A 22,059-nucleotide genomic window follows, 5' to 3' on the forward strand; every position below is an offset into this window, starting at 1 on the left:
TTGTAATTGGCCAAAGGCGTACGTACCTGCTATAAAAAAGAGGACAAACGCTTGACCTGCTGGGATAACCACACTTTCGCCTTCACGGAAGATGGCATCCATCGAGCCCTTGAGACGGATGATCAGGGTTCCCTCTTAAAACACACAGGTAGTGATCCTCGTCATGGAACGTCGTATATCTCGACTGTATCGAGGTAGTATATTCATTGGATGATTCAATGCTCGAAATTTGCACAGATCCCATTGCCCTGGGTGGTCGTGATGAACGGTCGAGCCATAACACCTCCCAACATCCACCGGGGGCCCGTGTTGGCACGTAGATTAAAGGGCTGTGAGGACTCCGGAAGCCTTGCATCATTTTTTGTCCAGTCGCCCAATCCTGGGGGTTGATAATTTAACAGGAAATTAATATCAAACCTTTCCTTCGCAGCCATGACCTTAGGTATCAACAGGGACTTGAGATTGCGGCTGTCGCCCTGGGGAACCAGCAATCCTCCTTCATAGGGCTCGGAAATGTATCGGAAGAAATCAACCCAGTCACCTGGGGTGATCAGGCTGTAGATTTCTGTATGTGGCCCTAACATTTCGGGATCATGAACAACGGTCTAGAATTGGGTCATATATTGTCCTCATTTCATGAAAGGATCGACCAGAATTAAGTACTGGTGGCACATAAGCGAAGTCTCTCCTGGTCCCATGATGCGACATTTATCACCATTCCATAATTTCAGATAGCCCTTGGCTACTAAAAAGACGTCACCGAACGTGGTTATGGCAGTGAAATCCCGGAGCATCGGACAACACCGCACCACTTTGAAAAACAACCACCAAGCCATTGATCTGCTTTGAGGATGCCAAAATGCGAAAAACACCCTTACTGCCCGGGATTGTGATACGTTCTCCTTCCAATTGAGGAATTGCGTAAGGAACGCTGGACCCAGGGGGGAGTTTCGTCCACGGCAGAGACACAAGGGGGTCTAACGACGATGATAATGAGAGAGTTCCCAAACCCAACTGTCAGGTGAGGTGGAAAGCCACCAGTTGCGAAAGAAGGGTTTCACATATATTGATCGGTTCATGTAGATCATTGAGTGGGGATTCATCATCGCTGGTCCATCCGCTTGTTCCCCGAGCTCGGAGAAGCCGTGGACCAACCTGCCGGAATATCCGATGCCCGAATTTGTTTGGCAGTTCGTAAGTTTACTATGTGCAGATATCAAAGGTAAAGTAAGGCTTAAAAAGTCGTATGACAATCTGAATTCGGATTCTACTCAGGGATAACTCGCAGAACACAACCTCTCCTTCCCTCAACTATACTCCCTTTGTTGCCAGTATGAGGCGAGTGCAAATGTCGAGAAAACATTGGCATATATGAACACTGCATAATGGCTGGTGCAGCAGCAGGAAGGAAAGGCTGGATAAAGGGCAAAACAAACAAATGGAAGGAGAAGTGAGGGGAAAACGCGGGAGTTAGAGGGGGGCAAAATGAAAAGAAAGAAATAAAATAATGAAACGAAAGCACAAAAGGACATATATTCGAGTGATATGCTTGGCCGAAGTGCCCCCTTTCCCCCCAAGAGAAGTAGCCCTCCAAAAGTTACTCCTATTCAGTCTCAACTACGGCAACGGTATTCTTAAACACCAATCAGCAAAGGCAAAGGCAATGTCTGCCTCCCAGTCATGATCCCACAATATGAGTGGCTTTGCGTGTTTGTGTATTGCTCACTCTTTCATCGCCATTTCCAAAACATCTCTATTTTCTGCTTTACTGAGCGCCATGTTGGGAAGAGATTGATGTCGAGGAGCTTCTGCTCAGCGAACTAGGAGAACTGGTAGGAGACGATCTGGGGGTGGAATGCTGGAGCGATACTGTACTTTGAACTGCCGCTTCCGCTGCATCCGGGAGGCAGTGCGCGCATGGGAATGTCTCGATACCAGTCCCCTTGCAGTCACTGCATATTGATGCAGTTCTAGGGAGACTTAGTCTAGTATCAAAAGGGTATGTCTGGTAGGGGAGCAAACCTTGGGCTATGGCCTGCACAATTCCTGCAACATATAACCATGCGCCCGCCCCCTGTACAATAAATGTGTTTGGGATCCAGATTAATGCCTGGGACATTTTGGTGGGCCATATTTGAAAGAAAGTAATACTGGGACCCTGCCACCGCAAAAGCAGAAGAGAAACAGACGGGGCATACGAATACTCTGGGGAATCGCTGGAGTCATTTTGCGTGAAAGGTCTTACTTAAATACTCGACCAACCGCTCCTTTTCGACTGGGGGGTATACTTTATGATCGACAAATCGTCGGCTTAGGCATTCGTAAAAGGCCAAGCACTAGAAACGTAAAAGGAAAAACAGAAGGATAATGCCAGTAATGAAGCCAGGCTGTTCCTTGCACGGGATTATTGTCATTTGCTCTTATATTGGAGCCGTGGTACTATGCCAGACAGATTGTACTACCACGTTTCGAGTCAACGGATGCTGATGGAATGCGTACTTGCAATGTCAAATCGTTGTCCAACATTCTTTGTCGGAGAATACTAGAAAGGGATCAGCAGGACATCAACTCCTGTAACAGGCAGTGTTGTTGCTCGGCAAAGTCGGTATTCTTGATTTTCACCTTATATGAATGACACGGATACGGGCAATGTGGCATGGTCCAGGGTTATCAAATGACCGCATCATCGGCTCCAGGTGCAATAATAAGCAAATATTAATGCCGGTTAGCTATACTCACACCCAACAGATCTTTTAGTCCATGCCGGACAGTGGGAAGTTTGAAGCACCATTAACCCATAGATTCGGATCAAGATCATAGTTAGTATTCCGAACATTACCAACCGGACCGAGGGCGTATCTGCAAGCTGCGCCTAGGGCGGGTCGGGATAAATGCGGCACCTTGGAAACGATATTTGGTTTTATTAAACGAAAGAATGCGTTACTTGTCATGGATGTACAAGACGGGGATTAAGACTAGAGGCATGGCAGCCACCGAGAGCTGTGTTACTCAGTTTGTGAGCAAGTATGTACATAAATACTGACCGCTTCATGTGTCCGGTTCACTGCTGCCCACCAATGAGCACAGGGATATGCGCGCTTGATGTTCATTTGTATATGGGTGGAAATCCTCGAGTAACTCTAGACTTGATCGTAACACTAAACAATTATGGGCATAAAATGGCGCTTGCGGTGGATGTGATCAGTCGTCCATGTTCAGGATTTGCAGGGTCTGATCAGGCGCAAAGTTGAATAATTGTTGACAAATCTTTCAGTCGATGGATTAGAAAGCCACTGAGAGTAGAACTGCCTAATTCTGTCTTCTTGGCGAGGGGGTCACGAATCCTTTCATATCCAACGTGTATTAATGCATGACCTCGCAACGTAGTCGCGCTGCATTCCTAGTCGGGCTGTGACGGAAGGTCAACGGCTAATACTGCAATGTCAGACGTAGTGTTATTTCCGATTGGGTTAGATGGAAAGTGTGTGGTTTGAAAATAACAAAGTCTGAAACAGAAGAAGGCTGGGCACTGTAGGGATCAGCATTCGACCGACTTCGATCTGAGAAACCGTCATAACATCAGGCAATAGACTAAAGCCAGGAGCAGTTCCCAAGATAGAGAGACATCGGGTACGTTTATCTCGTCTTCGGCGCCGAATCATCCGCACTCTATCTTGATACGGGATGCGTCGGCATGCAAGTTGCCGCCTACCATAAAAGCCAGAAAGAATCGATCGGAGTATAGCATGCTGATCGTCTTAAACGGCTCGGTGATCTTTGTGCTGACTTTGACATTGTGGCAAGAAAGAAGCCCCTGAACTAAACCAATCAGAAGCATGTAAGATGCTCCCGAAATTGGATGAGGTTGTTTATTGGCCGCATGTAAAAGGGTATTCCTGGGCATATTATGAAACCAAGCCTTCGAAAGGTTGCTCTCAATTTCTCTGTACGATGCCGTGTGAAGAGCCTTGTCACCTCGCAGCCGTCCGGCGTAAGGGCTTTGCCCTGTTGACGACGGGATTTGGTTGCTATTTGGAACCTTAGATCCACTTGTCCACGATAAAAAGAGAAAATAAAAGGCCGAAATGCTACAGCCGCCCATGTGGTATTTCGTATCCCTTAGAGGGAAGCAGGACCGATCGCTCGATTGCTTTTATTGGACAGCCGAGAGTGCGTGGCTTAGTGACAAGGCATACCAAACAGCAATCAGATAGGGTAGGACCTCATGTGTATACAAGGCTAAAGACCGATGTCTGCAAGTACCCGTGGAAATCACTCGTATGCAACCTGGAAACTGGCCCGGAGCGTGCGCCATCCTGGGTACTGTGTGCCTTCGAGTTGCCTGCGAGCCAGCACAGATCGGCCGACGCGTGCTGCGGCTGAACTGAATCCGAAAAGGCATCGCAAAAGCAACTGCTTTGTAGGGTGGAACTGGGGGTAATCATACATGTTATATCACCTGACGAAGACTTCTGGCCGATGTCACACAGAAAAATAAGGAACAGAGACTCGAGATGCACACCGATCACCTGAACCCTCTTAGAGAGAAAGATGGAGAGATATTTTGAGACAAAATGATATAGGTTGTCGATTAACGGGGGAGTATAAAGTTCCAAGTTTAAACCGGACCTAAGAATAGCCGGGTTTTGCATAAATGGATCCAATCCGCTTTCCGCATGAGTCGAGGTATGACCGGGGGCTTGGGTCTAAAACCCAAGGGCAAGGCTACTACTACACGGCCAGCAGCCGGTCAAAGGTACGGTGCATCCAACCCCCTGAAACTAGCAGATGAAGAGCAAGGTACTCCGTGCTAGCGGTGATTGCTATTATCGGCCTAAAGGAGATACATATCAAAATATCATATAGACGAATGGCCTGGCCAGCGATTATCTCCGATCCTAACCCCGATCGATAATTCCGAAGAACAAATAGCACATTCCCCTCCAATAAAAGCCATGAACAAAAGAAAACCCCCAGTTGAGTGATAGTGTATCATTATCGTAAAAAGTCATATCAGTCGCCAAGAAAAAGCCCAATTCATATCAACGAAAGCCACTTGAGTGTTTAGGAAAAGTAATCGGCAGGAAGCGAGGCGAGGACAGCAATAGTGCCAATTGCACCTACCACCGCGCCCACAACAGCAGTAGCAGCATGGCTTCGGAAATTCGCTATTCCGGAAGCCTTCAACCGTTTCGATGGTCTTCCACTTTCCGGGACAGGAGGGGTGCTGCTATCGGCCTTTTCAGATTCGTGCGTGGCACATAACTCAGTGAGCTGTGATGGCATATTTCCAAGGTCAGGTACAGTGGTTTGTGGCTGGGCATCAGGGAGGCTCAATTCCACCTCAGAGGCAGGCTCTTCATCGACCGAGTAACTAACTTCAGCACAGGGGCAGACATCCTGCATGGCAACGGCATCATCCATCTGTGAATCGAGACCCGCATCCTCTGCTTTCCTCTTTAACCGCTGTCCTTGGGTAGCGGTGATTTCTAATGCCGATGGGTCAACAGCATCAAACGTGGATGCCTGGATGCTGGATTCTTGTCGACGTTGGATGTCCAAGAGCGAGGCGAATGACAACCCTGTCTGGTCATAGCTGGGGACATCGCCCGCTTCCATTTGGGAACTCTCAACACCAGTAGCACGGGTCTCTGTGACTCTGTTTCCGGTAGCAGTAGCGGTAGGGACAGCACCGTCGGCCCGGCCAATACCATTTATACCATTGATGGAGCAGGGTGGCGAGTTGACAAAGGGGCCATCTTTGTAAGGAATACGTGGGCTGCGGTGTTCTGGGAAAAGGTATACCGGGCTCTGTGCAGTGAGCGATTTCCATTTCTCTGACGCCTGTGCCATTGCATTATTGATCATTTCATTGTTGAAGCCAGTCAGTGAATGATCAAATAATTTTCCGGTTGGCTGTATAGGGAGACTGGGGTCCGCCTCGTTTTTAGCGGCGACCGGCCTGGAAGCATTCTGCTCATCAACGTTCGAAGAGGGAGCGTTAAAAGGGGAGATTCCAACTTCGGGATGAGCGTCGGAGTGCCTGGTGACATCTGGTGAGTATGCTTCTCTTTTGCCTGTCAAATAAGATTCCCTATCCGACACATCATAGACGCCACAAGTTGTGTTTGCTTGGAGAGCCTGGTGAGCGGTCAGATATGGAGTAGCGCTCAATCTCACAGAAATTCTATCTGAATCAGACTCATCGCCATCAGAGTCGGATTCAGAATGTAAATTGGGCATGGAGCCGTCTGCGGAATCAGCATGGCCGCCGTCCTCGCCCTCCCAGTCACTAGACTCGGCAACCGACTGTTCCTCAGAGTCTAGGGTTAACGCATTATCTGAATGAATTACGTGGTAACTTTCGTCTTCGAACTTATTGCTTGCCTCCTCTAGGGCATTAACACCTGGGGGGGGTGTCATTCTTGGAGTTGCAAGAGGTTGTTCGGCTTGCTTGTCATCCACATCAATCGGGCTTTGCTGTGATCCGATGAAGTCGACACCCTTAGGTGGAGAAGTGATAGGGGATGAGATTTCCATAACCGAGTTGTCATCTGATTCTGAGCCAGGATCTGAGCCCTCTGACTCAGAGATACTCTCAGCAGCCGTTATTACTGGGTCGTACATCATCTCATCATCATAATCATCGTCATCGTCGGGAACACAGAATGTATTAGTTGTCTGTTTTTCGAAGTGGCCATCGCTATTATTTAAGGCAAACTCGGGACTATCTATCATGTCAGTGGGATCAATAATAGTTATTCGCGCACAGCATACCCAGATTCTAGCCACCGCTGCTCACAGCGAACTTTCAGTGGAGGAAAGGTCTCTTTAAAAACCGGTCAGTATGCCTCCAGAGTTTCCTCAAATAACAGACTTACCATGACCACGGACAACCTCTGTTCCAAAAACTACTTCATCGCCGCTTTCAACTATAATATCCTTGCCAACAGGCACCCTTTCGCCATTCACCCAGGTACCGTGCATAGAGTTGCCATCACTGAGGTACAATATCTAAGCCCCACATTTTTAGCATAGTTCGAGGATCAAGACCCAGAAAAGAATATATTCCTATTACAGAGACTCTTGGCTATCATACCTTCTTATCCAGACACACACGCAATCGTGCATGATTCCGTGACATCACGCGAGAGTCAAACAGTCCATTATTACCCGTAGGAATGAGGTTCTTTTTCTCGCGTTTAGATGCACGGCCAATTTCAACACGATCAGAGTTGGACGTGAAGATTAGGGAACGATATGGCAGGATATCCGATCCGTTGAGCGGGAAAAGGGTGACGATAGCTGGAATGTGGGACGTATGAGCGTATTAGCCAGGAGAGATTCACTAGTTAGTGAACTTGGATTGAAGGAAGATTTACATACCCTTTGCGTCAGACATCGCGGCTTTATCCGGCAGGGGTAGCAGGTATAGTTGAGGCCAGTGTCCAGGAAAACAAATATCCCCCGACTCGAACTACAGCACCATAGTATTTTAGTAGCTGGTGTAGCAGGTACTCTACTCTGGAGCCAGACAGTGACGGGGGTGTTGCTGGAAGTAAAATAGGAAGACAGGGCGCCGTCGAAGGTGGAGAGGTAAGAGGGAGGGGCAGGAACGGGGAAGGCTGCGTACCTTACGCAATCAGGCCGGCCTGAGGCTAAGGGACGGTCGCTGTCAGGCAGAGAAACGCGATAACCTCTGGCTTATACTATTTTGCTACGTAGCAAGTGCAGGCATCTGAAAAATGACTCAAGTGAGGGCGTTCGTTTGATAGGCGGAATGTTGAGTAGATCAGGCCGTAGGCAGGGAAGTATGAGCCAGCGATAAGAGGAAACGAGGGGGAAGGAAGCCCCCCGTGTCAGATGATAGTGCAGTTTAGAAAGCAACTGCAGGAAGAGGTATTTATGATCTTCACTCGAATACAAGACTCGGTGAGTCACGAACAAAGAAGATGGGGTTTGAGGTTGATGAGTTGGTGAAAGGGCTGCCTTGATGATGACGCTGATACGCAAACCACTGATAGGCGGAAGAGTGGGGTTTCCGTCCGCCCCGTCAGGTGGACACCCCATGACCATATCATGAGCTGTTTACCTTAGGGTGGAACGCTGTAACCATATATAAACCTCAGACCGAGTGTTCTTGGCCCATGGTTGCGAAGCATCAGATTCATTCACAACTACAAGAGTATCAATGTGGCTTTCCAACAAACGCAGGTCTAGACCATTAAATACCTACTAATCTGGAGAAGGGATTCAGCGTAAACTCTTTTTAACATGCTTCCAACTCTTCCATTGGCTATGATACATAATTCCGTCCCGCCTTCTCAGTGAAACTTGACACCGCAGGCGTAGGACATGCCTTCACTGCTCTCCTGCTCATTTCAGTCGTTCTTCCTCCACAAGAAAGCCCGACGCTGCGTCAAAAAGAAAGTGAAATATAACTAGGGGGAAAGAACAAGAACGAAGGCGATCCCCGTTGTATTACCTGAACAAGGGGGCCGAGAATATATGAAAAACGGGGGAAACAAAGATAGTAAGTACATGCGCAGGTGAAAAGGCTCCGGCGCCCTAAATGTATCAGAAGAGACTCAAAAGAAAAGGATTATAGCCAGACATGAACCCTGGGCCTGTTCGTTCCAGCTGAGGTATGGAGGTGGGAGAAAGGAAAAATAACAAACACTATTAACCCAACATGTACGTCTTGGTCACTTCAAATCCAGAAATTAAAGGAAACATGTCTCAATTTACAGACCCGGGGGGCCACCGAAGCCAGCGCTCATGGTCTGCAGGCGTGCAGCGAGCTGGGGATATTTCTCTTGCACTTCGAGCTGTGTTCGAGTTGCCTCTGCGTATGAGATAGCGTTAATGATCTCGGCTTCCGTACGGGCCAATTCCGCGGCCCTTTCAAAATACTTCAGGGCCTGGGAGATCTTGCCCTGTTGCAGAAGAAGCTGGGCCATGGTTCCCACGGCGATGTCACACTCGGGGTCAACTGTGGCAGGGTTAGACAATAAGGCTAATTTGCGCATAATCATAGCAGCAGTGACTTACTGATCAAAGCTTTCTGGCACAAGTTTTCGGCTTCTTGGAAGTCGTGCTTCCACTGGAACAAAGCAAGCGCCTTGTTGATGAGAGGCAGAACGTTAATTCCCATTGGCTTGCTCTGTTTCTCCATCTCCACGGCCTTGTCGAACTTCTCGATGGCCTCGGAGAAATTCTGTTGGTCGAGAAGAAGTTCACCATAGTAGTTATAGACATCTGGAACGTCCTCAAAGTTCTTCACCGACCTCCTGAACGTGGCCATAGCGGATGCGACAGATCCCATCTTGTATTGTGTTACACCGAGCTGGATATGGGAGTAGATGAAGGTACGGTCAAGATCGATTGACTTCTGGTAGTCCTTAGCGGCTTCTGCGAACTCGCCAAGGATGAAGTGAAGCTGAGCGCGGTGGTAGTAGATGTCAGCGTCGTCCTTGTTGTGGGAGATGGCGAGCTCAAAGTCGTCCAGGGCGGCATCCTTGTTTCCTATTCATTCCCCGTTAGAGTGACATCCGTGACCATCTTTACTAAAATTACTGGATACCTACCAAGTTCAAGGTTCAAGCTAGCACGCTTTATATAGCTCTGAACCAACGATGGCTGAAGTTCAACGCTCTTGTTGAGATCAGTCAGGGCAGCTTGGGCATTGCCTTCGAGGTAAGTGAATGTAGCTCTCAAGTTAAGGGCCAGAGCCTCGAATTCACCGAGGTCGCCAAGTTCCAAAGCCTTTTCAAAGGCTCCAGCAGCCGCCTCATAGCCATCGCCGGTTTTCTTGACCATTTCAAGGAGACCCTTGCGCAGCTGGCCCTTGCCAGAATCCTCGCTCAGTTCGACAGATTCGGCAAGGCCTTCTGGGAGGGGCTTAGGACGGAAGCTTTGGAGGTAGTTGGACACAAAGGTCGGGCTAGGGAGCTTCTTTCCCTTGGCTTCCAGAATGGCTTTACCCTTCTGTTCCGCAACCTTCTTCAAAAGTCTCTCAAGGGCAACACGGCTCACTTCGTTGGAGAAGCCGTCGATGATACAGCTCGCAGTGAAGTCGAGAAGAGCCTCGCTGAACTTCTCAAGGTGTTCATATGCAATAGCCCTCCGGTTCAGGGCCTTGACATACTCACTATCCATTGAAAGGGCAGCGGTGGTGTCCTCAACGACCTTCTCCCATTCCGACAGGACGTTGTAGCAGGCAGCACGGTTGGAGTAGAAGACGGGGTCAGGTTTGCAAATAATAGCCTTTCCGTAAAGTTCGATCGCTTTATTGTAGTCTTTAGAGCCGTAAGCCTTGTTGCCGGCAGCCTTCAGCTTTGCGGCATAAGCTTTCCGTGTCTACAGTTCGGTGTCAGAGCCAGTCTCCATCTATCACCACAACACTATTAACCCACCTCTTCCGACAGCTGTTCAACAGTAGCTTCATCGACTTCGGGAAGTTCTTCAGGGGATTCTTCGGCCTTCTTCTTCTCTGTGAGATCATTAGTTCAAACGCCTATGTTTGACGGTCGGAGACACGGAATGGTCAGACATACCATCCTGGGCAGCAGCAGCCTTGGCCTTCTCCTTCTCTTCAGCCCTCTTCTTCTCCTTCTCCTTCTCCTTGCGTCGCTGGTTCTTGCTCTTCTTCTTCTCTGTAGGCTGAGGAGCTTGAGCAGGCTTGCTCGAGTCGGAAAGATAATAGACAACACCCGCACTGGTCACGACGACGGCGACACCAGCAATGGTATAAACAAGAGCCTTATTTTCCGACACCCATTTCGAGACACGGTCCCAGATCGATGCTGAGGAAGATGGTGGAAGAGAAGCAGTGTCAAGAACCACGTTCTTCACCGGTTGAGGTAATGGTGATTCACTCGACATGATGAACCAGCTACTAGTAGGAACCCGTAATTCTCGATCCTATCAAGTTCTGCATCGATTAGCCAGCGTTCCATTTGGTAAGACGGAACCAATAAACGAAAGAAATATGATTGAAAGAATTGAGGAATACGAACTGGTCCTTAATGCACGGCAAGAGCCTGTCGGCAGAAGGGCTGCTTTTTCAGGGTTGGAAGATGGAAGGAGTCGCGGCTTTGAAAAGTTATGCGTTTCTGGTGGTCCGGCGACGCAGCGGCTTTCCGCCCGAGCAGCTCCTCATGCAACGCAAGCCAATCACACCCACCACAAAGGGCTGCTCAGTGCCTTGTTTTCTCCACACTATCACCGTCGAAGACGAACGTTAGGAAGCCGGATTCAATGGCCGATACCGAATGAGGTTCTACCACGTTTAAACGTCTCCAATGTTTTCCATCTTTGTTCCAGTATGACCGGTCGCGTGCTCTGATGGATCAAATCTGGCACTACTGAGGCTCTCGTCCATGGATGGCCTGTTGAGCCATCCTAATATCACCCCCTACAATCTGCGATTTTAATAGAAACATCGCAATGACGTCCACTCCAGCGACAACGTACGCAAGTACATTTGAAATCATATCTTCTCTTCGTTATGACCCTGCGATTCCGAATGCGATCGGCGAAAGTGCTTCAGACTCCCATCTCCTAACTACGCCCTACTACCTTTTACCTTTCCACCAGGATCGGCTTCTTAACGCGGCAAAATGTTTCAAATGGAAAAAGGCGACTGAATTTTTAGAGCAGGATCTGGCTCAGTTCGCTCAATTCCTGGATACATTCATACCGAACAAAGCGGAAGCATGGCGTCTTCGTATTGTTATTGACAGCAGCGGAGCTTGCAAGGTCGAGGCTCATAAAGCAGCAACAATTAACCCCCTGACCCTTCTCATCCCTTCCAAGGAGATCTCGCACCCAAATATATGGCATGTACGTGTTGATTCGGAGGTTACAACACCTTCGGCCTTTACTACGCATAAGACTACGGCACGTGGGGACTATACAGCGGCGCGGCATCGGGCGGGGATCCTTTCGCCACAGGAGCAAGTAGAGGTACTTGTTGTGAATCCGAACGACGAAATCATGGAAGGGAGTATTACAACCCCATATTTCAGGCGGCGCAAACCTGGGTTCGAGAAGGACAGCGCTAGCAAAGGGGCCGGGCCAGAATGGATCACACCACCACTTTCAAGTGGCGGCAACGCAGGCACAACAAGAAGATACGCCCTGGCACAAGGGTTCTGTACGGAGGAGGTGGTCACAGTGGCAGATTTAAAGGATGGTGAGGAATGCTGGCTCAGTAACGGTGTCAGAGGCTTTATCCCTGGTAGAATTGAACTGGCTGGCCCGAAGGAGTCGAAAAGCGTCCCATTACCGCGGTAATATGGGGAACCATATCATCCCAAACCCGAGCAAAGTTTCAAATTTCCTTTGAAGTTGGCACTTAGTGTTCCTTTACAGGGTCTATAATGAGGAAAATGCGAAAGGATATTGTTAGGTGGTCATTGGTCGTGTAGCTGCACTATAAAGCATCTCTAAACAGAATCGTCTAACGCCACGGTGGCTCGCAAAAATGGCTTGCCTTATTTCTTCTTCTCAACAACGATTGGGTTGGGGTTACCTACCCACTCGAGTGGGCGAGGGCGCATGTATTCCTTCATAATTTCCTCTGTTACCTGAGCCCTGCGCTCCTGGAAACCTTGAACATAAGTCTGCAACTCAGCAATGCACCTCTGCTTCATCTCGCCAGTTAGCATTTCTCCCTTCTCGTATGCGACACGAATGCGCTCGAGTTCTTCATCATCCTCCAGGAAGAAAGTAAGGTACTGAAATGGAACGTCGACCTTGCTGTTTCCGCCAAGCTGACGCTGCAGTTCGGCTGTGTCCTGGCCACCCGAGAAGGCATATTTATTGATCTTATTCTTAATACGGCTGGGGGTGTCACTCATGTAAATAGCCGACGTATCCACGCTAGCAGACATTTTTGAGCCGGGGCCTTGAAGGGCAGGGAGGAAGATTGCGTGAATCAGCGACGGCTTCTTGTACTTCATCTTCTCAGCGTTCTCACGGCATTGGCGGAAATAGGGGTCCTGGTCGATAGCGCAAGGGATCAGACATGGGATAGACGAGACTTTCTTCCTGTCCGTGCCAAAGATATGGGGGAAGCTGGTGGCAAAGGCCGAGGCGGATTGAGTAGCACAGAAGTGGAACTCGCCGATGTTGTTGCTGTCGTTGAATCCAAATGTTCCCTTTATGGAGTTAATGGTAATTCGCTTGGCCATCCTGCACATGTTCTCGTAGAAAGCACCGCCAACATAGTCAAAATCGCTGAAGATGAATGTCTTCTTCATGTCAAAGCCAACAGCGATAATATCCATAGCGTTTGCCTTTGTATACCTCTTCGCGTCATCGACATCAATTTTCTGCGAGTGCATGAATTTCTAAAAGCTGGTTAGAATACGAAAGAGGACCGTTCAGAGTTACGTAGGATATAACATGCCTCGTCGTCAGTAAGCATGATAACCAACGGACAATCAAAAACGTCTTGTAACCATCTATAAAATACAGCATAATTAGTTATCAATTGCCGAACACTATTAATGGATTCTCAGATACACACTTGGTGAATTCGAAGGGGATCGTGTGTCCCACGTGCATGCTGTCGCTGCTAGGTCCCCGTCCAGTATAGAGGTAAAACGGCTGTCCCTTTTCATAACGATCAAGGATTGTAGTTAATTCACGATGGCTGAAAACGATCCCCCTGCGCATAAATCGGTGAGGACGATGGCCAGTGACTTTCTCGAAACGTTCAAGCAAAGCCGGTGTAATAGGAGTGGCACCGAATTCTCGCACCAGCTTGTCATAGTCAACTGGTAAAAGCTTGCCGGACTCATCAACACCGCCAGAGACATCAAATGGTGTAATTATCTGTCCGACTGCCTGGGGCTGAGGCGCCTTCTCGGCAAGGCTCAAGGTCGTGAGCGCGGGGGGCTGGCCAGGTTCGTCCGCCATCTTTAAGAATTGTGTCTATGGAGCGGCAAAAGAGACACTATGAAAGAGGACCTAGTAGCTAGAGCTCAGTGGCACTCTAAAATATAGGAAGGAGATAAAGACCGAGGTCTTGTAATGACGTTGCTGCCGCTCACAATCTTAACACCGATATATTTTGTCCCTTCCCCTCCAAAAGAACAACTGATGAGTCATCATACCTGAATGCAAAGGTGTGCCATCATTGGCCTATTATTTTAGATCACGTGAAATCAAACGGCTGACACCCCGCGTCACGGATCAGGCTAGCGCCAGAGCTCTAGAAGCTATCAGAAATTCTTCCACTGCTGAAAGGAGCCCTGGTCCGAGCAGAATTGTCCGACCACTGAGAAAGGCGATTGAGCAGACGAGCACCCAACAGCCCAGCGAGCATCATCTCATCGCCACAGCCCCTCCATTGTTCCTCCCATCATTCACACTGTCTATATGCATCTGTAAAAATGAAATTCTTCGAAAACGTATTTACTTACGACTACTCCTTCCCTGCTGTCTCTCTTGCCTATTTCCTGCGCTATCCTAACCCATACTCTCGCCATGTCTTGACGACCGACGTTATCGATCGTTATGTCGACCCCAAGACACAACGTCTTCATACAATTCGTCTTCATTTGAAGAAATCGAAAGTCCCGTCCGGCATACTCAAATTGCTTCCTAAGGGCATGGGAGGATCCGACAATTCTGGCCAAAGCTACATTCTAGAGACCACAATCGTTGATCCCAAAGAGGGCTGGATGGAAAGTGAATCTCGCAACATGGAGTGGACCGGTATTCTCAGTGTCGTTGAAAAACAAGTTTACCAGAGACTACCAATTGAAGGAACTCTTGATAGTCTCGAAGGACTTGCCCTTGACGACAAGAGAGGCGAGCAGACTACCGTCAAGACAACAGTCACGTTCCGTTCTCGGTTCGGACAAGGAAAGCTACTCGGAAGAAGAAAGGCAGAGTCAATCGGTGATCATAATGCCGAGGTAGAGGAGGAAGCGCCCAAGAGAGGCTTCTTCTCTTCGCTATCAACCGCAGGTATTCAGCGGACAATTGAACTCATTGGCGTGAAACGAACTCGAGACGCCGTTCTCAAGAGCAAGCAAGGAATGAATGTCGTCTTGGAACGTTTGCGACACGGCGGGATAGTTGGCGTTCTCGAGGGAATGCGTCAGGATCGGGAGGCGGCCTTTGGACACGAAGGCCCTTGGAAGCGCGCTTGGGTCAGGGGACATGCACATATTGAAGACGATGACAACTAGTCTTCGTTGACTATTCGGGAAGCGGCGAACAATTTGGGAAACTTATATCCAGCATTCAAGCATGGAGCTCTGGCGTTTGGGATTTTAGTATTTGACACTCTCCTACAGATTCGACCTTGCATTTGACTCTCAATTTTTTTTTTTTTTTTTTCATTCTCCTTTCTATCAACACTATCAGCACACCACAGACATGTTTTGCCGGCCATGTATTCCACGAGGATGTTTTACGAACAAAATGTCGATTGTATATTAGGATATGGACAGGCAGCCGATCGGTGATTTCACTCATTTTGTGGACACCTATTGTACTATACACTATGTATGATTTTTTTATTTACTGTGGCTACTTTTCTCTCAAATATACTTGATATTGGTGCTTTTATTTAGTAACTGTGAGACAAAATAGATTTCGTAGCTTAATTCATACCCATATTGAACAAACGATCACAGGGGTTGCTAAACGAAAATTTGTGTCAACTTAGTAATACCAAGAAAATGCTTGGTGTACAGCATTCAGAGTGGTTTTCCACCCAATTTGCACCTCCATTCTACAACCCCTTGAATCAATGTCTATTATGAAAGGAAAAACTGCAACTCAAAAATAAAGTGAATACTAGAGGGAATGAATAAATAGACTTGACACATGACAATCGTTACTGGATCTCCAACACCTTCCCACAGCTAGACCACTGGGGCCTCTTGACTAGCATCCAAGAGCGGTTTATTCTAGCCTATTCTGAGGCCAAAGTGAGTCCACTTGACAAATTGGACAACGGGTATTTTTACACCACTTATCTACGTATAACTAGAACAAGAGAGAGGCAGGATATTGGCGAGCACTGCCACGTGATACGTCTCACGCGAGACCTTGTTTACTCCCCACGCGTATTACAAATCTTGTGCTGTTCTGGTCAGTTCGGTCCTATACATAAATAGTCAAGCTGAGATGGAGAGCCGACTACCTACGCGCGATACGCGCAAGCGGGAAAGCGACAGCCATGAGCCGAGTTCTACCTCCAAACGACCATACGGAGCGACGATGGATCCTCAAGCGCTCAGGGGTCTGGGCGAGGCCTTGAAGATCCTACCCGTGCCCACTGATACCGATGACCTTGAAACAACATCAAGAAAGATGCAGGATCTCGCGAGGGTTGTCATGGAAGGCAATAGCCTGGCGCTCTGGACGGGGTTGAGAATGGCACCCAAAACATCGTCCAGGGATCCAGAGGCTTCGGCGAAAGCGCAGATGGCTTTGTCTGAACAGGAGTTGTATGAGCGCTGGGAAGAGATGCAGAAGACCCGCAATGGCAGGAATGAAAACGATACCCACCCCGATAAGCATAAGCCACTGGTAATCCCAGAGTTCGATTGGGACAAGAACAAAACATCTGTGCCTACAGGGGCACACAGTGTTAGGAAATTTACACAGCGGGCAGCAGCTATGGACATTGTCTGGGGCCACCAAGGCGCCACTCCCGAGCATGCATCGTGGCTGACTTTTAATATGCCTTCCATGCTACCCCTCATCAAAGCAATCACCAAAATCTCTAATATTCAGAAACACATTCAGGACGCCGATCCTCTAGCCGGCAAACTGACAGACATGGAGGCAGCAGAGATTGAAACAGTACGCAGGGCAGTAGCGATCGCAGAGGGAAACAGAATACGGGAGCTTGAGAGGATCCGCAAGCTGGCGAAGTCCATCTGTGAGTCAGCTGCAGTCCTCAAGTCTCGCGCACAAGAACTCGAGAAGTTTGAAAGATAGCGTGACCCCCTTGGCTATAGTTAAGGGATGAAGCCTGTCTTAATTGCTTAGGGAATACAGACACGCGCGCGCAGAAGTAGGAAAAGTGAGAAGATTTCCCAAACCCTTCGTGTCATCCCTTATCATTAACCCAGTAGACAAGGGTAGATACCGGAAGGAAATGAGAATCCGAGATATGAGGTCTCCAATCCTACTTCTCCATCCGGATAGCCAGCGCCACAGGCAATTACTGGATCGAGCAATTCCATATCGATGACTGGAGGGAATCACCCGACCGGCAATGACGCAAGGGTAAAGTGACCTGAAAAGTCCAACGCATCCATTATTGGCCGTCGGGCTTGTCGGATATTAATCTGGGTCTTATCCACTCACATCCGAGGACGCCAAACCCTAAGGGAAACAAATCTCCATTCTGTCTGCTGTTCCGTCGTTCTATCGAAGAAATGGCAGAATTGCGGTGACCTCGGTTTCTGTAGTTAGGCTCAAGTCTGATCTTGGCGTACATTCCCATCACCTAAGAAGGCAATTTTAGTAGAACTAACTAGCTTGTCGGATTCCTCCTAACCATGACGGCATTTTTCAAGGAGGTTGAAATCCCAACCGCGGATGACCTCATGGCTAAAACCGTTTACGGAGTAAACATGCTCGGTATTTCTGTACGTCGAGATAGAAAGTCAGGAGATGGCCATAGCGTACCTACATACTTACAGAGTATGTACTGCACACCCCTTAGAACGTACACCGTGGTGCATGGCAGATGAGTGAAGCCAGGTCGTCGCTGCATAGCAGTACTTTTGGCCAGGATAATGATAATCCCCATGCAGCTGAGATATGTAAGAACAAGTCAGGAATGTCGGTCGTCGTCGAGGTTCTTCTAACCCTCAGAGGAGTAATACTATCGGTATTGAGCGATTTTGGCTATTTTCCAGAGAGCTTTGGAAGCTATTTCCGAGAATCATCATCAATATCTTGTTGGGATGATAAAAAACCATGGCAGCTTGGCGCTGATCAGGGTTGTACAGTAGTATCTCGGCAATCATGAGGTCGTATTATTACTCTATCGTTATTATCATCACAATCGTTCAGGTGTTGCTAGGGCCTCTCGATCCAGGGATGGTAATAAACGCTAAGGGGAACCCCGTTGGATGCCCGAAGAACTACTAGAGATAGGAACCATAGGAACCATAGGGAACTATGGTCGCTTGGAATTCTCAACGGAGATTAGTCTTGAAAATTCGGATACCCCATCGGTTGAAGTCCCAAAAGCTGGATGGAAAGCTGGTTCTGTGACTTTATTTTCAATTTTTATTTGTTGGTTTAAAGATTAAAAGAGAAAAGAAAAGAAAAGAAAATTTCCCTCTCCTTGCTCGGAAGGTATAGAAATCTGCTTTGTATTTTGCTTTATTCTTTTGGGGCAGTCAAGTGCTCTCTATCCGATATTCTTGCTTGTAGGAAAGCGGCTGTGCAGTAACAAGCAACTAACTAAATCTCGTGATGTTTGCAGAGATCCAAAAAGGTGGGAGGAATGCAGAAAGTTCAGGTCAATACTACACTAATTGTGATGGGTGGCAATAAATGAAGTACAGCACTACCGATAGCACTCCAACAGTGTTCAACCTGGAACACTGGTATGAATTGTACAGTAGCACGGCCGTTAGTGTGATCGGTGGGATTACTTACAGCACTACCTAAATAGTTGGGTCACGGTCTATCCCCCAAACCAAGTTAGTTAAACCACTCCTTCCGTCGTTAATCAGGTAATACTAGAGATTTAATTAGACATCGACCCATCAGTAAGTATTATTGGCTTACTATTGTTTACGATTGCCTCTAGGGTTCTTTTATTTATAATTTTTGTTTTTTTTTTACTAATCTCTTCTTCCATCTGCAAAAGTGAGTCTCCGCGAGATATGCACGATGCTTTTTCTTTTCTTTTTCTTTTTCTTTTTCTTTCTTGCACGCCTCTCCCCTGTTTACTGTGAACCGCGCACTGTAAGGCCTAGTAAATAAGAACAAAGGGATTATTTGTTATCTCATCTATAGGAAACCTAGGTATTTAGCATTACACCGAGAGCTGCCTTAGTAACCGAGCTCGAAGGATTACCACCTTCGTACTTCTCCGAATACCGAGTTCGGGCGTCCCGTCGGTATATGACTACGACTTAGGTAAGTTGCGCGCGTAATGATACAGTAAGGTAGTTTACTAGCTCAAATCTCAAGGGTACCTTCAATCAGCTGGTGGCTGGCAGCAGACGATGTAGAGAACCCATTGGTCCCTCAGGACCCTCCGAACCCTTGGAAGACCGAAATATGTGAGGATGCGGCGTTTTCAGTGGACGCCTCCTGGCACCCTGGTCGGATCAACCACCGGAACTGCCGCATTCGGAGAGGAATATGCGGGGACTGTCTGTTAGCGTCAGTGACCAAGAAGGGCCAAGAATGCCTCCTAAAACGCCAGGGAGCCAGCGAAAGATGAGGTCTCCTCTAGCCAATCCGGGATCCACACTCCCTGTTTCACAGGCAAGACAATAATAAGTTGCTGGTCACAGAAGGAGTGAGAATGAGACACAGAGAAAGAGAGACAGCATCGACACTGATTTGCCTTCTATGATTGTACCGCTTGATTTTATTTTTATTTTTTTATTTTGCCTTTTGCAACCCTTCATCTATCTGACATTAGTTTCCTGTGGCCCCCCTCCCCTCCCCGGGTTACAGCCTCTCTTTCTCTGCTACACACCGTCATCAGTTAGGCCTCTTATTCTTCCCCCGTTACTCCCGTCGTGAGGATCTGTCGTGTTTCCCAACTGGCGGAGGTTCCCGACCCGGACCTAATTACTCTATTCCCCCGATTCTGACAGCAGGGAAATTTTCCCCTCCCTCCTAATTCTCAGTACGACGGTCGCCTGGTTTAGCGTTCTTTCACATTCCTTGGCTTTTGGACTCTGGGCGAAAAGCGTTTCTTGAGGAGTCTGTTCTTGCTTCCACGACGAACGGGAACCTGCCGAACGGGCAAATCAACTAATCAGATTCGGAGTCAGGACGAGTGATGAACCGCTGAGGATAGACTCTCTTGACATTTATTTCGATTCTGTGGACACGGTTTGGTATGCTCTAGAAATTATTGAACGCTATTACCGTGCAAAACCACCCTGGTGTTCGTCCCATCCCTTCGGCCACCCTCCGAGCTTCCTCCTATCAACATCTCGGCTATGAGCATGCCAGTCGTACTGGCCGCTGCTCCTCTGATATCGTTGCGCTTCTGAGGCTACTCGGTCATCCTCGTGGAAACGTCCTCGCTCCAATAGTCGGCAGGTTTCAAATGGCGGACCCTTCGGGAAAGAGGTCGACATTCCGACCATGTTTGGCTCTCCTGGCGATGTTGGCAACAACCCTGCAACCAGGCCTCGCCCAAGTCTGTTCTTTCTGGGACGGCGGGTGCGTTGATCCCTACGCTCAGACGGCGGTGACCTTCGACTTTTCTCCTCTACTCCTAGACGATCTTACACTCTATTATGCATATGATGCCAACTCTCGGGGGAAAGGCAATGAGCCAATGACAAAGGCTAGTTTCTGGATGGGAACTGAGGCACACCATATGAATAGTGCCGTTATCGATTCGAATCGCACATTGGAGGTCGGTCTGCGTGTGGGGAACCTAACAGGCACGCCTTCGGGCGGAACTAATGGATGTGATGGCGTTTGGGGGCCGCAGTGCTCGATGAACCTGAAGGAGACATTGAAGGAGGCAATATTTCAGCTCTCTGTCAAGGGGGAGTACTACACTTACCCTCTAGAGACTGTCCTACACGAAATGCTTGTTAATCCGCCCGGCCTTCCTAACTGCCCACCACCATTCTTCGATGTCCAAAGGATTCCTGTTCAGCGTACGTGGAAGGTTCCTTGCTTATATGACACTGGTCTGCTTTGCTCTATTACTAACACTTGCTAGCGTTTGCTTCGGAAACGGTGAGCGACAAGCTCGCTAGGATCAAAACATCCGGGTCCAGCGACAACCCCTGGAAGACGTGGTATATCGACAATATGACTGCAAAACAGCAAGCAGATCAAGTGGCTGTCGCGATTATCAGCCGAAGTCCCTCCTACGACAGCCCGCCTCTGAAGAGTAAGAATGATGTTCAGATTGAGCTGGTTTGCCTTCAGGCTCCTTCAAGCGGGGGCTCGTCATCAAACGAAGATGCCACGTAGTTTTCTTTTGATGTTAGGTCTAAATAACCTAACACCTTCATTACGAAACCATGAAACGGGCCACCATTCTAGACAACATGCTGGATAGCCTTGCATAGCGGTGCTACTGCAGTCCGTTGCTCTTCGATCGCATATCTAGCGTTTTGACACACCTGCCAGCAAATTGCCCTTATCAGGGAAGACATGGCCAGATATGCTCACGATCTATACCCGTCCGCAGCAGGCTCTAAATCACTGGGACCGCGTCCATCATCGCAACAAGCGTATAGTCCAAAGCGATATTGCTAGCGGGTTAACCAGTCCTTGGCCCGTTATACAAGCAGTACCCATGCCATAGGTCATCGTTGGCAGCCTCTGTCATAGGCTATCAATTTTAGTCCTACAGGACATAGTCGACTCTCGGTTCCAATTACATCAGAACCTAATGTACACCTCCGGGGTACTACTATCGTGGCCCGAAATCCGGTCACCGCCCGAGGATCTCTGTGACCAAATCATGGAAGGGTTATTTAGTTGCCCATAGGAACCGGTTTATATAAGTCACACCTTCTCCACTTGTCGAGAGTTGTCGTCCTTCGCAACCCTGATCGACTTATACACATTTGTCAAGATCAGATCAAAGCCATCGAATGCTACCAACTTCTAATCACAAAGTCAGCCAATCCGTCTTTATTGGTTTCAACTTCCCCGGTACCGCGAAATGTCGAAAACCAATGAACAGATGGTTCCAGTTTCCTCAAGCCAGTTCCAGTGCCATCGCTTTTTAGGCCAGGTACATTGAATTGATATGTGGCTGATTGGAAGACACATTCATCCCGACATGAACCCTCCATGAATGGCGTAATTTACTCGGTCATCGCTGTAAAACCCTATTGCATACCC

The 22,059-nt window shown here is 48.3% G+C and overlaps 8 protein-coding genes across 8 annotated transcripts; 4 read left to right on the forward strand and 4 right to left on the reverse strand.

Annotated features, from left to right (window-relative positions):
* Positions 1-215: 215 nt before the first annotated feature.
* Positions 216-584, reverse strand: BDW43DRAFT_308883 (uncharacterized protein; the record flags this gene model as incomplete). Its single annotated transcript, XM_032046595.1, has 1 exon — positions 216-584. The coding sequence occupies one exon, from the start codon at positions 582-584 to the stop codon at positions 216-218; it is 369 nt and encodes a 122-aa protein (XP_031902922.1).
* Positions 585-5,064: 4,480 nt separating this feature from the next.
* BDW43DRAFT_308884 (FHA domain protein) lies at positions 5,065-7,402 on the reverse strand (the record flags this gene model as incomplete). Its single annotated transcript, XM_032046596.1, has 5 exons — positions 5,065-6,727; positions 6,778-6,829; positions 6,882-7,014; positions 7,100-7,305; positions 7,387-7,402. The coding sequence occupies 5 exons, from the start codon at positions 7,400-7,402 to the stop codon at positions 5,065-5,067; spliced, it is 2,070 nt and encodes a 689-aa protein (XP_031902923.1).
* Positions 7,403-8,062: 660 nt separating this feature from the next.
* Positions 8,063-11,088, reverse strand: tom70 (putative mitochondrial outer membrane translocase receptor (TOM70)). The gene is made up of 6 exons (XM_032041187.1): positions 11,019-11,088; positions 10,557-10,933; positions 10,416-10,492; positions 9,588-10,359; positions 9,052-9,525; positions 8,063-8,992 (listed from the first exon to the last, which is right to left on the reverse strand). Exons 2-6 carry the CDS (start codon positions 10,882-10,884, stop codon positions 8,745-8,747), a joined length of 1,899 nt encoding a protein of 632 aa, XP_031902924.1. The 5' UTR covers positions 10,885-10,933; positions 11,019-11,088; the 3' UTR covers positions 8,063-8,744.
* A 120-nt stretch (positions 11,089-11,208) lies between these two features.
* Positions 11,209-12,397, forward strand: BDW43DRAFT_20359 (aminotransferase class IV). Its single transcript, XM_032039174.1, has one exon. It carries the CDS (start codon positions 11,449-11,451, stop codon positions 12,295-12,297), a length of 849 nt encoding a protein of 282 aa, XP_031902925.1. The 5' UTR covers positions 11,209-11,448; the 3' UTR covers positions 12,298-12,397.
* Positions 12,398-14,056, reverse strand: BDW43DRAFT_20358 (tryptophan--tRNA ligase WRS1). Its single transcript, XM_032039172.1, has 3 exons — positions 13,535-14,056; positions 13,415-13,469; positions 12,398-13,355 (listed from the first exon to the last, which is right to left on the reverse strand). Exons 1-3 carry the CDS (start codon positions 13,924-13,926, stop codon positions 12,498-12,500), a joined length of 1,305 nt encoding a protein of 434 aa, XP_031902926.1. The 5' UTR covers positions 13,927-14,056; the 3' UTR covers positions 12,398-12,497.
* Positions 14,057-14,294: 238 nt separating this feature from the next.
* Positions 14,295-15,368, forward strand: BDW43DRAFT_269132 (MSF1 domain protein). Its single transcript, XM_032041188.1, has one exon. It carries the CDS (start codon positions 14,403-14,405, stop codon positions 15,204-15,206), a length of 804 nt encoding a protein of 267 aa, XP_031902927.1. The 5' UTR covers positions 14,295-14,402; the 3' UTR covers positions 15,207-15,368.
* A 614-nt stretch (positions 15,369-15,982) lies between these two features.
* Positions 15,983-17,132, forward strand: BDW43DRAFT_20433 (uncharacterized protein). The gene has a single exon (XM_032039184.1). It carries the CDS (start codon positions 16,153-16,155, stop codon positions 16,969-16,971), a length of 819 nt encoding a protein of 272 aa, XP_031902928.1. The 5' UTR covers positions 15,983-16,152; the 3' UTR covers positions 16,972-17,132.
* A 2,891-nt stretch (positions 17,133-20,023) lies between these two features.
* On the forward strand, positions 20,024-21,593 carry BDW43DRAFT_20492 (uncharacterized protein). Its single transcript, XM_032039189.1, has 2 exons — positions 20,024-20,855; positions 20,921-21,593. Exons 1-2 carry the CDS (start codon positions 20,291-20,293, stop codon positions 21,175-21,177), a joined length of 822 nt encoding a protein of 273 aa, XP_031902929.1. The 5' UTR covers positions 20,024-20,290; the 3' UTR covers positions 21,178-21,593.
* Positions 21,594-22,059: the final 466 nt, after the last annotated feature.

This window comes from Aspergillus alliaceus (assembly GCF_009176365.1).
Source record: "Aspergillus alliaceus strain CBS 536.65 unplaced genomic scaffold BDW43scaffold_10, whole genome shotgun sequence".
NCBI lineage: Eukaryota > Fungi > Ascomycota > Eurotiomycetes > Eurotiales > Aspergillaceae > Aspergillus > Aspergillus alliaceus.

Bases quoted from the DNA above. Each gene is read 5' to 3' on its own strand.
- tom70 (XM_032041187.1), bottom strand. From the start codon at position 10,884: ATGTCGAGTGAATCACCATTACCTCAACCGGTGAAGAACGTGGTTCTT. The intron at 10,493-10,556 runs GTATGTCTGACC...ATGATCTCACAG, and splicing joins GGCTGCTGCTGCCCAGGATG to AGAAGAAGAAGGCCGAAGAA. The intron at 9,526-9,587 runs GTAGGTATCCAG...GGGAATGAATAG, and splicing joins TAGCTTGAACCTTGAACTTG to GAAACAAGGATGCCGCCCTG.
- BDW43DRAFT_20359 (XM_032039174.1), top strand. From the start codon at position 11,449: ATGACGTCCACTCCAGCGACAACGTACGCAAGTACATTTGAAATCATA.
- BDW43DRAFT_20358 (XM_032039172.1), bottom strand. From the start codon at position 13,926: ATGGCGGACGAACCTGGCCAGCCCCCCGCGCTCACGACCTTGAGCCTT. The intron at 13,470-13,534 runs GTGTGTATCTGA...TGTATTTTATAG, and splicing joins ATCCCCTTCGAATTCACCAA to ATGGTTACAAGACGTTTTTG. The intron at 13,356-13,414 runs GCATGTTATATC...ACCAGCTTTTAG, and splicing joins TCATGCTTACTGACGACGAG to AAATTCATGCACTCGCAGAA.
- BDW43DRAFT_269132 (XM_032041188.1), top strand. From the start codon at position 14,403: ATGAAATTCTTCGAAAACGTATTTACTTACGACTACTCCTTCCCTGCT.
- BDW43DRAFT_20433 (XM_032039184.1), top strand. From the start codon at position 16,153: ATGGAGAGCCGACTACCTACGCGCGATACGCGCAAGCGGGAAAGCGAC.
- BDW43DRAFT_20492 (XM_032039189.1), top strand. From the start codon at position 20,291: ATGGCGGACCCTTCGGGAAAGAGGTCGACATTCCGACCATGTTTGGCT. The intron at 20,856-20,920 runs GTACGTGGAAGG...AACACTTGCTAG, and splicing joins CCAAAGGATTCCTGTTCAGC to CGTTTGCTTCGGAAACGGTG.